The sequence below is a fragment of the Meleagris gallopavo genome, chromosome 9, assembly GCF_905368555.1.
Source record: "Meleagris gallopavo chromosome 9, MGAL_WU_HG_1.1, whole genome shotgun sequence".
Lineage (NCBI taxonomy): Eukaryota > Metazoa > Chordata > Aves > Galliformes > Phasianidae > Meleagris > Meleagris gallopavo.
This window is the reverse complement of record NC_139412.1, coordinates 18,537,573-18,550,030: the sequence shown is the minus strand read 5'-3', so window position 1 is coordinate 18,550,030 and position 12,458 is coordinate 18,537,573. Positions and strand designations below refer to the sequence as shown.

The window sequence follows — 12,458 nt, the reverse complement described above, 5'->3', positions numbered from 1 at the left end:
TAGTCTCTCCTGGAGATACGAAGCATCCTGTTGGAGGCAGTGTACTCTTAGCAAGCATCATCATTCTCTTTGTTCATTCACAGTCCTTCTAAGGATGGTAGTCTGTACTGTTTTTTCTGATTCGGTTTTCATTTCTTTTACTTTTCTTCTTTTCTTGGCCTAACTTTTTATATGGTGTGCCTTTTCTCGGATTTGATTTGCTGTTCCTTATGACTCTTTCCTTGCAACAGGAATAAAATGTTACAGAACTGTTAGGCAGATGTAGATGCTGGTTTGTATAAATGTAACAGTCTTATTATTTTTGCCTGTTCTCACTTCTTACATTTATTCTCCTCCATTATTAAAATGTTTCTATATGATGTCAGGGTTGGGAAGGACAACTACTGCGAAAACACTCAATGGCAGCTAGAGCCTGTGTTGTTCCTTTGAAGTGTTCGTTATGCCATTTAGCACATAAATAAGTATATAAGTGTCTCCAGTAATTCTTACTTTCTGTTTAGTCATTCATAAAACTTAGACCATATCTTTATCATTCAGCTCTTCCTAAAATGTCAGTGTTCGTATGTGTGAGAAAGACACTGTCGCTGTTTGATTGTAATCTTTTTTTGTTTATGTCTGAAGCATGGAGAAAAATGCTAATTGTTAATGTGACTGAAAGTCAAATCTGGTGTAGGAAATGTGCCACAATTTAATTTTTCATCTCAGGGAAGAACAAGCAGTCCTAGCCTCTATAATACTTCTATTTACAGAATTAAAAGCATAACTTCCAGTGATTTGAATTTCTTCTTATGTACTCTAATTTGATGTCACTGCAGTTAGTGATATCATAGCTACTGCAGTCACAGTGTCTCATTTCCTTATTTTAGTTCCATCTGGTTTCACTGTTTTTAGTGCTTCTTGCGTGCGTTCATATTTGTTGTAGCCAGTGTTTTGCCCCTTTTTGAGCGTGCATTTCAAGTCCACATATATGCACCTATAGGTATGAATTTCCATGCCCAATTTGAACTTGTTTCCAGAAAGACTGAGGATTGCTTGCTATGCTTTTGATAGCAATTTGTGTGAAATCAGTCCCTATCCTCTGCCTTCAGTGACATCTGGGACTGGCTTGACCTGTTATTGTGAATTTGACTTGTGATGCTAATGATCTGTTTTTTCTTTTCAGCGTTACGTGTAGTTTTCTGTGGTATGTGTAATAAAAAGTACAGTTGTGTTGAACTTTACTTTCAGCTTTCCAAGTGCTCTAATGATTAAGTTGATTTTTTTTTTTACAGCTACTTACAGAACTTGATGTTTCAAAACATTACGTTTTGTGCTTAGAAATGCACAGATACTTAGGTGTACAAACTTAGTGTTTAATTTTTACTTAATACAGGTCTGTTTAACTTCTTATACCTGTGGAGAATAGACATAATGCTGTAATATAGGCTATAAAAACTGATCTGATCAAGGTGTTGGATTTTTTCCAATGTCACAAGATTGGAAAAAGGAAAGTCAGCTTTTTCTGATTACAATTAGGGAACTTTATGTTTAGGCTATTAATATATTTCGTCTGATTGTTTTCTAAGCATTAAGCTCATTACAGAAGTAGACTGAGGTGTTGTATATGCTGTATTTTTGAATTGGGGTATTTTTCTAGGAATTCTATGTTTGTAAGATCAGCAAGGCTAGAAGTTAAAGGGCAAATAAGTAACATCAGTGTTTTTGGCTGGGCTGGCAGAAAAAGCAGATACTCTATCTGTTCCTGTGGCTGACTCCTCTGAAGTCAGTGAGACATCTGTACCAATGCTACTTACTGACAGTCAAAAATTGTTGGTTCAGGCATGTTCAGATGGTTGAGGCCAAAGCAATGTTGAAGATCTCCTTAAGAGGAGCTTTCATAGTAGCTGGGAAGTGAGAAAACACTATTATAACTAACTTGTAAACCTTTGCACGTTATTGAGATCATCTTCAGCCTAATGAAGCTCACCCTTCTTTTGTTTTTTGACAGACAGGACAAAAACTCTACATCTGCTGTACTAGCTCTTCAGTCTTTAAACTAGGATGTGATGTTAAATTGAAAACAATGATTGCCCATAGTTAAATATTCTTTTAATTAGCTATTTGTTTTACATTTTTTAGATTTTATAAGTGCTAGATTAGTCTTCAGCTTGATAACTTACGTTTGTGTCACTGTCTAGTTTGTTTGTTGATGGTAGATTGCAGCATGAGTACCAGTAGTTGCTGTAGTTGCTGTAGTCAGGAGCTTCTCTCAGCGTGATTTGGATGTTAGGAGCTGTCAGGCCTGAGTATGAGAATGTTTTTTAACTACTGTGCTCATGTATTTCTGTCATAACCCATATTCTTCAACAGAATTGTCATTGGAGCATCTTCTGGTGTTTTAATGACTGGAGAGGGGATGACTTCTCCAAAAGGATCGTTCATCTTTCTTCAGCAGAATAAATTTTTGCTGTTTTGTGAATGTGATAATCAAGTATTAAGAAGTTATTTCTCAGAACATTGTATTATGTTACTCTTAACTGTTTTTTTCAAGGCTATTCTTGTTCTTGGTAGCGTTTCTGTTAGATTTCCTTTATAAAATAGCTTCTACTTCTTGTGTACTCGAATGTTACTAATAATGAGTCCCATCTTTTCCATTCTGTGGTGTGAAGGAGTCGTAGCAAATGCTCGCTAGTAATTGCAGTGTTATTCCAGGTATTAAAGGCATCAATTTCTGTTCCATCTATAAGAATAGGTGATTCAGAGCTGTGCGTGGCAAACATTTTGGACAAAATGTGGAAAGAATCTTTGATGGTGATATGTGTAGTGTTGCAAATAAATCAGGTTTACCATAGTATCTGTGAAATGCATGTTTTTCTGGAGTTTCCTTGCAGAAGAGACAGTAATATAAAACAGTACATAAACGTTAAACTGGGAAATGGGTAGTTTCTTGTTCTACTGTCAACGTGATGCAGAGATACGGTTCTAGATCTACTCTGTTTTATATTATTAAAACATAAACTATGTTTGCCACTCCCTTGGAAAGAATATCTTGGAATTTCAAAATAAGTATCTAAGTACTATTGGAGACTGAGAGCATCCTTCGGGTGCTAGCAATAATAAACTTTTCAGAAACTTTATTCTTATGGTATTGTGAGAGATGAGCAAAATGTAAAATAGTCTTTTGTTATTGTTGTTGCTTTGCTTTGACTTCTGTTAGAGATGGCATTGTTTTCAGATTATTAACTAGCATTCTACTTTAGTGTAGTGAATGTCTCTAATGACAGCTGTGAATACGTACTGCTTACTTTAATTATAATCAGTTATTGGAGCTCCATATTTGTCATCAGGTACTGCTTTTGTTTGATTCTGTGAGATGTTGCTGCGATTTAGCACGTGCTTGAAAATACTTAATGAAAGAAGTGCCGTGGAATTTTTTTTAACCTCTTAAGTGCCATACCTAACAGAGTCTTAACGCTCTTAAGATGTGTGTTATTCTTTTCTTGGAAACTTGAGAAGTGGAGAGAAAGAAATGCGCTACAGTTCATTAATTACAATTTGCAAGAAAGTTGCTGCTAAGTTACTTTCAATTTACTGAGAATTTGTTCAACTACTGTGAGGCACCTCCTTTGACAGAATCAACTTCTGTAATTTCTCTTGTTCTTGGACTTTCATCTCATCCACCTCTACCTTGCAAGGGCATGAAAAGCGTGGACAAATGCTAGTGTAATACTTAGCACGTTGCTAATGTCTATTTCAGTAATTTTTAAAGGAATTTTTGAAAGGAAACGAACAATGCAATATTTGCAGTCCCTCACTGCTATGCACCCTCTGTTTGAGGCTATGAAAAATATCTTCCCTAGTGAATCCCAAAGTTTTTTTAAGTAGAATATAATCTTGGTGTTTGGTGGATGGGGAAGTTTGAGCATAAAGCTGAGAAATGATCAAGGATCATTGAGTTCAGTAGCATAAATGGAAAAAAGCACCCTCTAGGCTTAGATTTAACTCCATACTCTGCTTTGTGGTTGTGTGGGAGACTTAGCACAACTGCTATTCATTGCCCAGAAGAAAACAAGGAAGGCTGCAGGGCATTTTGCTTAAGTTTGTGTGCTAAGGCTGCTGACTGTGAATGAAAACTGCTAGAATGGATATGCGTGATTTCTAGTGGATCAGTATTCAGGCTTACCTTGTGGTGAAAGAGGTGGGATTTTTTTAAAGTTGTAGTTTAATTTCTAAGCTGTAGTTTTCTTGTCAAAGTAAAAAGTTATAGCTATAACTCAGGTTTAATATATTGGATTTCACATCTCATAATTCAAAATGATTTTGTCATTTGTTAGTGACCTCTTCCGTTATTTCTGAAAAGTAGAAAGGCTGTGTGTATTACTCGGGCATTCTGTCTATCTGCATGTTGACAGTCATGAATTCAGGAGGTTATCAGCTTTCAGTATGTGTTTTATATTAGTCTACTGCAAAATGCAAGAGGTTGACTCAAGAACATATTTACATTCTGAATAATTTCTGTGGAAGGAAAGCATTGTTTGAGGCTTGTTCTTTAAAAGTATCTGTAGGCATACTGTAATTGTACCTTTCTTTTCTTCACAGGCATTTGTAAAGGATGTACATGAAGACTCGATAACAGTTGCATTTGAAAACAAGTAAGTATATTGCTGTTATATCTACAGATATGGAGTTAAGCGTTTCTATCTTGAATTTGATGAACCTAAATAGAACTTATGATGATGGAGTGTGTCATCCTTAAGATAGTGTATACGCTTCTGCTGGCATGTTGAGAATTAAGAGATTAATTACTATCTACATTTTGTGTGTGCTTTCAATTGTTTAAATAATGAAACTAGGAAAAAGTGAATGTTCTAGAAAATATATTATTGGACTTAGGTAATAGCAACCAGTGTTTAAGTAACTGGTGATACCATGATTACTTCTATCTCATCAGAATATTTTATTATAGATTTTCCTGATTGCATTATTACAAAATGTATTTTATAGATGGTGGTGAATGCCAGTTTCCCACGCTTAAATTTGTTGTCATCATTTAGTGGCACAGCAAGTTAGCCTTCTGTTACATTGTTTAGCTCAGGTTTTGTTTCCTTCAGGAAGTAAAACCAAGATGGTGGGTGGGTGGGGGTGTGTGTGTGTGTGTGTGTGTGTGTGGATATATAATTTTATCTGGTCTATCTTTGTTATGATTTGTGTAGTTCTAGGAATTGTTTTATGGTTACTTTTGGAAAGAAAATCTTTTCTTGTCATGTTAATTATATTAAATCTTAAAGAATCTTAAAATTCAAACTGAATTTAGACAATCTGGATTACTTCTTTATAAGGTATAGATGAAAGAAAAAGACTGTTTTTTTTTTTTTTTTTTTTTTTGATGTAAAAGTTCAAAAGTGTTAAGAAATTTTTTAACTTGCATTTTGATGTTGGGGATAAAACCTGTAGCTATGAATTGTAAAAACAACCGGAAGTTTTCGAAACAGTACAGACAGAAGCAAGATTTTGATATATGTGCACAAAAGCTCTGCAAAACTGTGAAAACGTGAAGTAAATGAATTTTCAACACAGTTCTGACTGACTTATTTCTTAAAAAGAAAGTGAAAGTGTGTAGGTCATTCATTGTATTTTGGTTTGTAGCTGGCAACCAGAGAGACAAATACCATTCCACGATGTGAGGTTTCCACCACCTGCAGGCTATAATAAAGACATAAATGAAAGTGATGAAGTGGAGGTATGTATACACCATTAACAGAATTTGTTTTTGAGAAGTCGAAAATTTGGGGTGAAAATGTCAGCTGAGCCAGTGGAAGGCTTGCCTCTGTTGTCTATGTTGTAACTCTTTTGATTCCAAATACTACATAGAAAATGATGTCAAACATGCCATCAAAAGGTATTTTTGACAGTATGACAATATCATTATGTGCACACTGATTTACAGATGAGATCAGGTTTTCTTTGATTATGGATCCTTTCTTTGTCAGAACTCAGTGATTTGGAATTTAACGTGCTGTGTTAGCTTGGACAATAGTTCTTTAACTATATTTAGACTTTATAATAGCTTTTATCTACATAGGCATTTAATAATGTTGTTTGGTAGCAAAACTTAAAACTGAATGAAAAAATGAAAATTCTATATACGTATATGGGTTGCTCCAAAGGTAATGCCTTCTATTTACTTCCATGGAAACTACAACAGTTATAAAGAGCACAATAACAGAATCACAGAATTGCAGGGGGTGGAAGGGACCTTTGGAGATCATCAAGTCCAACACCCCCTGCCAAAGCAGGCTCCCCAGACCAGGTTTCACAGGTGGGCGTCCAGGTGGGTTTTGAAAGTCTCCAGAGAAGGAGACTCCACAATCTCTCTGTTCCAATGCTCCGTCACGCTTACTGTCAAGATGTTATTATGCACATTTGTGCAGAACTTTATATACGTCAGATTGTGACCATTTCCCCTTGCCCATGCACCACTTAGAAAAGTCTGGCCTTGTCCCTGTGCCTCCTGCACCTTAGATATTTATTTATTGATCAGATCCTCTCTGAGTATTCTTTTCTCAAGGCTGGACAGACCCAAGTTGCTCAGCCTTACCTCATAAGAGAGGTTCTCCAGGCCCTTTATCATCTTTTTGACCCTCCGCTGGACACTATTTGACAGAGCAAATTCTCAGCTGTGAAACAATTTTTCAACATAGTCAGCCACCATTAGCATTTTTGCCAGCAACAAGCGAAGGCTGAGCTCATAAAAATCTGCACGAACAAATGTCACCTAATAAATGTCAATGGGTGATGTTTTTTCTGCATGGAGGAGTTCATTTCCATACCTTTGCTTCACGCACTTCTCTGTCGGGCACCATTCTGTCAGACTGCCTCTCAGCTGTGGTCTGTCACATGATGACAAACTATAACAGAATGTGGACAGGAAGGCTCAACCTCTACTGTCATACCACCTGCTTGCATCTCTGATGTCAAAGTAGCAGGCGTTACTTTTGGAGCAGCCTTTATATGTATTCCTGCAAAATACAAGTGTATATAAATATATATCTGTAAATACTTCTGTAAAGCTAGCAAGAGCCTGGATTTGGTATTACATGTTCCTGAAACTTCAACGTTTTATAAAGCAATAATATTGAATTTTGTAATTCTTACAAAAAATGAGAGCTTTGAATACTTAGTAGCGTGCAAGCAAAACTCCTGATGGGAAAAATGAGAAAATGTCAAAAAATTACTGTAGTTACAGCCAATATCATATATGTACTGAAGTAGTAAAGATCTGTCCTCCTGTCATCCCCCTCACTCTCTAGATCTGCATACAGGTAAGAAGCATTGTATAACATACAAAAGGCTGAATTTTCTCTTTTTTTGACTGCACGCAAGACTGAAGCAACAATTGCTGGTAGATCTCTATGATCTTATATAAGTAGTTTTATATCCTACTTATATTTGCAGTAGCTATTTCAGCTGTCAATGTGCATGCTATTTAGTTCTTAGATTGGAGACTGTAAATACTGATATGTTGTGCTGGTCTTTACGTCTTTTGCAGAGCTGATGGTAATACTAATCTGTATCAGCTTTTGGGCTACAACTGTATAATGTGTGTATTTTGTTCAGGTTTATTCCAGGGCAAATGAAAAAGAACCCTGCTGCTGGTGGTTGGCTAAAGTGAGAATGATAAAGGGTGAGGTAGGAATATGCATATAAATATATACTTACTTACAGTTTTTCTTGTGTTGCTTTTATTTATTTCGATGTAAAGTGACTTTAGTATTTCTCTCCAATTTTAAAAAACTTCTTGGCTAGGACAGTTGCAATTACCATTAACTTCAATCTAGAAAAGTTCAGATTTTGTTTTTGAGTTAACAGAAGTGTCTCTAACTTGATAGTGTAGTTCTTACTCTTGTAATAAAATGTGTCTTGGATGATTTTATTATTTTTATATCAGTTTTATGTAATAGAATATGCAGCCTGTGATGCTACGTACAACGAAATTGTCACAATTGAGCGTTTGAGATCTGTGAACCCTAACAAACCCGCAACAAAAGATACTTTCCATAAAATCAAACTGGAAGTACCAGAGGATTTAAGGCAAATGTAAGTGCAAGTATTTCTTCATAAATTGTTTCAAAACATGGGTAACTTCTTGAGCTTGAGGAAAGGAGAAATAAAAATGCTTCTTACTGCTTTAAAGTAATTTTTAAAATATTTATTTAAAAATATAGCAAGTACAAATGTGAATATGATCATAGGTCAAAAATATAAAAGGTTATCTTTAAAATGTAATTTAGTTCTGCTAAGGATGTGTGCAGAACAGATGTAAGATTTTTATTTATTGCAGTTTGTTTTCTTACAGCTATTCTGTTATGCTTAAATTAATGTGAATCCTTTCCCTGTCATCTTCATTGATAATCCATAAATGTTCAGTACTTCATTGACATTGTCAAGTACTCCATCAAAGCTGGTATTTAATGACAATAAAAAACATACTGAAGGGCATAAGATTTTCTGATGATGGCTCTGCAAGTAGATATGCAATGATTAAAACTTCCCTTAGTGCAGTACATAAACAACCGGTTTTCTCCCAGAACACTGACATCTTTTTTTTTTTTCTGAATATAATTCTAAAATCCAGAATAATAGTGATTCCCCTCTTTTAGCTTCAGAATTAATTATTTTTTGCTACCTATGTTATTGCCCCAGTATGAAAGAAGTTATAAATTCAGATTAGACTTGGAACTGTGGAAGTTAGTGTTACAGTAAACAAGTTCACTAAGTAATGAGTAGATAGTAGAAGTCTGGAGAAGCAAAGTATGGTGTGAGATGAGCAGGAAGTTGTTACAATGCTGCAGTAGTTACAGTGAAGTCACATGTCATACTGGTGCATAGTGCATTTGAAATTTTAGCCCTGCTGGGTGTAATGATTTTAGCTTTTTTAACATGAAGCTTAAAAACATCATTTTACTCATGAAGAGAAACGAAAGTAAAGCAAGTAAAGTAGATTATGTCCAAATGAAATAATACCTTCATTGCAAGGTAGATAAATGGGTTTAAGATTCTTTATATTAGAAAGGAATCTTTTAGGCTGTAAATGCAGCAGTTTATTATTTTAACTTTGTAGCATTTTATTTTTAGGTGTGCCAAAGAGTCTGCACATAAGGACTTCAAAAAGGCAGTTGGAGCTTTTTCTGTAATATATGATTCCGAAAACCATCAGCTTATTATTTTAGTAAGTATGAACATCTAACCATGCCGAATGCAGTAGTTTCTTTGAAAATTTCATATATAAAACATTGTTTTCTTTATTAATAATTTAGTCAATCAATGATGTAACAACGAAGCGGGCAAATATGCTGATTGATATGCACTTTCGAAGTCTTCGTACTAAGTTATCCCTGATTTTGAGAAATGAAGAAGCTAGCAAACAACTGGAGGTATGGATTTTTATTCTCTGAAATAATTTTGAACCTAAAAATAATTCCCAAACGCTTGATAGCTGATAGGACTTGAATGGGAGATGAAAATAATTATTTACTGATACAGTAGGTAATAAGTTTATAGTTAGGAAGCCTGTTCTTACAAATACTCATTTTTATACAATCTCTACAATCTCATACCCAGTCCTTCCCATCACACAGGATTTTGTGTTACTAAATAAGAAATATATATATTTTTCAAACTATGAAGTAAATGTGTGTGTGTATACATGTGTATGTGTATGTGCACATACTTCATAGTATGAACCATAAAATAATCAGTCATTATTGCATAGATAGTGCCACATTGATAGGTTTGATTTAATGTTTTTTAAAAATAGATGGAGTGAGTGTGGGTTGATACTAAGATAGACTAGAACAGGATCTTGCGAAAGCAACGTAGTGGCAGTGGAATCAAGGACAGATAACATGGAAAGAGTATAGGGATGCTGCTGTGCGGCATAGAGGTGAGGTCAGGAAGGCCAACTGGAACTGGACTTGACAAGAGGTGCAAAGAAGAATAAGGAAGGCTTCTATCGGTACTTGAGCTGTTAAAAGAAAGCCCAGAAGGGTGTGCTCTTCCTAGTGAGCGGCTCAGGCAGGCTAGTAACAACAAATGGGGAGTGCTGAGGTATTCAACTTTTTGCCTCAGTTTTCAGTAGTGACTGCTCTGCACACAGCCGTTGAGTGTATAGCCCAAAGGTATAAACAAAGCCAAGTGCAAGGTCTTGTGCGTGTGTCATGGCAGCCCCACTACCAGTACAGGCTGGGCAATATAAGGATAAAGCACAGTCCCGCCAAAAAGGACTTGGGGGGTACTGGTGGATGGCAGCTGGACGCGAACCAGCAATGTGCCCTCACAGTGCAGAAAGCCAACTGGATCCTGGGTGCATCCAAAGCACCACAGCCAGAAGGGTAAGGGAGGGGATCTGCGCCTCTGCTCTGTGCTCTGAGACATCACCCATCCTGATGGGGCATGCTCAGTACAGGAGAGACTTGGACCTGTTGGGGCATGTCCAGAGTGAATCAACAAAAATGATCCGAGGGATGGAATACCTCCCTGCAATGATGTGCTAAAGGATCCGGGGCTGTTCAGCCTGGAGAAGAGAAGGCTCCAGGGAAACCAGAGAGCAGGCTGTCAGTATCTAAAGAGAGGCAGACTCTTGAGCAGGGCCTGTTGTGATAGAACAAGAGAAAATTGTTTCGAGCTGAAAAGGGAAGGTTTAGATTGGCTGTAAGGAAGAAATTTTTTAAAATAAGAATGGTGAGGCACTGGAAGAAGTTACCCAGAGAGGTGGTGGAAGCCCCGTCAGGCTCTGTGCACCTGATGTATCTATTAACGTCCTTGTTAAAAGCAGGGGAGTTGGACTAGGTAGCCTTTAAAGGTCCCTTCCAACTCAAAAGATTCTATGATTCTATGAAAATGAGAGGTGAATCTATAGGAGGAGGTGAGACTGTTGTCAGTATGTACAAAGGGATTGGTTTGTCTCTAGATAAAATTATCTTAGAGCAGATAAAACTTATGATATTTCTGTAACTGGAGAGTGGGTGTTGACTGGCAAGAAGTTTGACTCATACTTGTCCATGGAAGTGGGGGGGAGAAGAAAGGAGTATACTAGAAAATTAGAGAATCTTTAGAATTAACCTATCTTTGTATTTTTTTTCTCTTGTCTACAAATCAGAAAAACATAGCACCATTTCCAAAAACTTCTTTGAAGATTCATCAACAAGAACTAGAAGGGTGATAAAACTTTGAACGATAGATTTTACGTGGATGTATACCAACTCTCATTTTTGAGCCAGATTTCATTATTCCCCACCCTGCTCCCCAGAGCGGATTAGATCTACTGTGGTTTTAGCTTTAAGTGGGATGTAGTGTGGTAGTTCAAATTTCTTATATCCAGTAGGTGTACTTGCCACTGCTTACAGGAAGTATTTCTGTTACTGTTGTTAGTCCCTTGATTTCTGTGTTTGAGAGCTATAATCCAAGATAGTTTAGGTCTGGATATTCTCAAGACCAAGAAGGAACCATTTTTGTCTTCTTCCAGAACTGACAGTCATGTGACCAATTTACCTCATGAAATGTAAAGTATTATTTCAGAGGTGGGAAGAACAACAGCCTTTTCAGAGCTCATTCTGTGTCCCCACAGATGTGTGCACCGGAAGCTGCTGTCATTAATTCCTGTCCCTAACTAATCTGGGATTCTTGCTTTTGTTCTAAATGTGAACCTTTTTTCTGCCGTGAAAGGCTGAAGAATTTTGTTCAACTCTTCTTAGAAGACCTTTGTTCTACCTGAGCCATACTTTAGTGAAGGGTTATTGTGAGATAAATGTATATATGATTATAATTAGTGTGATAGAAGTTGGCTGATATTTTTCATGTTTCCATTAAGAACTGTAAAGACAATTTCAGTAAACTCAAAAACTTCAGATAGCAAAAATTGTGTTCATAATTTCTGTTGAAAAGCTAATTGATGTACAAATATATTGCACATATCCATGTGCAGAACAAATATTTAGTGAATGCAGCTGGCTTTACTGCAATATTAATACTTCATTATTTTGATCAAATAAACTCCTTTCTGTGCCATAGACCTGCTACTGTTTTTTCTTCTGTAGCTCAAAGTAGGAAAGGTAAAACTGGTATGATGACTACAACTAGATTCTCTTTCTTTTCCCTTTCTCTTTGTTGTGTTTTATATCTCCTTTCATTTCTGCATATTAGCTTCTTGCATGGCTTTCCTTCTTAAACATGACTTTTAGAGAATGAAGTAAAATAACTGAACAAATCAGTTTTTGTTTGCTTCCCTTACCTATTAGGTGTGGCTTAATTATTTTGAGATTTTAAAAAACAAACATGGAAATGTACTTTAATATTCTGGTTTGTATTTTATTATTTCTGAATGCAGTTTGGACATGACCTCTAAGTATTAATATATTATTTTTGTATCTGTTTCTCATTAATCTATTCAAAGAGAATAGTTAGATTTTTACAGTGTTTTG

At 36.1% G+C, this 12,458-nt stretch overlaps 1 protein-coding gene across 2 annotated transcripts in view; it reads left to right on the top strand.

The window, feature by feature from the left end:
• FMR1 (fragile X messenger ribonucleoprotein 1) overlaps positions 1-12,458 on the top strand; it is a 29,607-nt gene that overhangs the window by 3,992 nt on the left and 13,157 nt on the right. For both annotated transcript variants that reach the window (XM_085231016.1, XM_085231017.1), the window contains exons 2-7: positions 4,579-4,631; positions 5,626-5,719; positions 7,597-7,668; positions 7,928-8,076; positions 9,115-9,208; positions 9,297-9,413. In XM_085231016.1, coding sequence (XP_085087142.1) covers positions 4,579-4,631; positions 5,626-5,719; positions 7,597-7,668; positions 7,928-8,076; positions 9,115-9,208; positions 9,297-9,413 — 579 coding nt within the window. The remainder of the gene's footprint in view (positions 1-4,578; positions 4,632-5,625; positions 5,720-7,596; positions 7,669-7,927; positions 8,077-9,114; positions 9,209-9,296; positions 9,414-12,458) is intronic.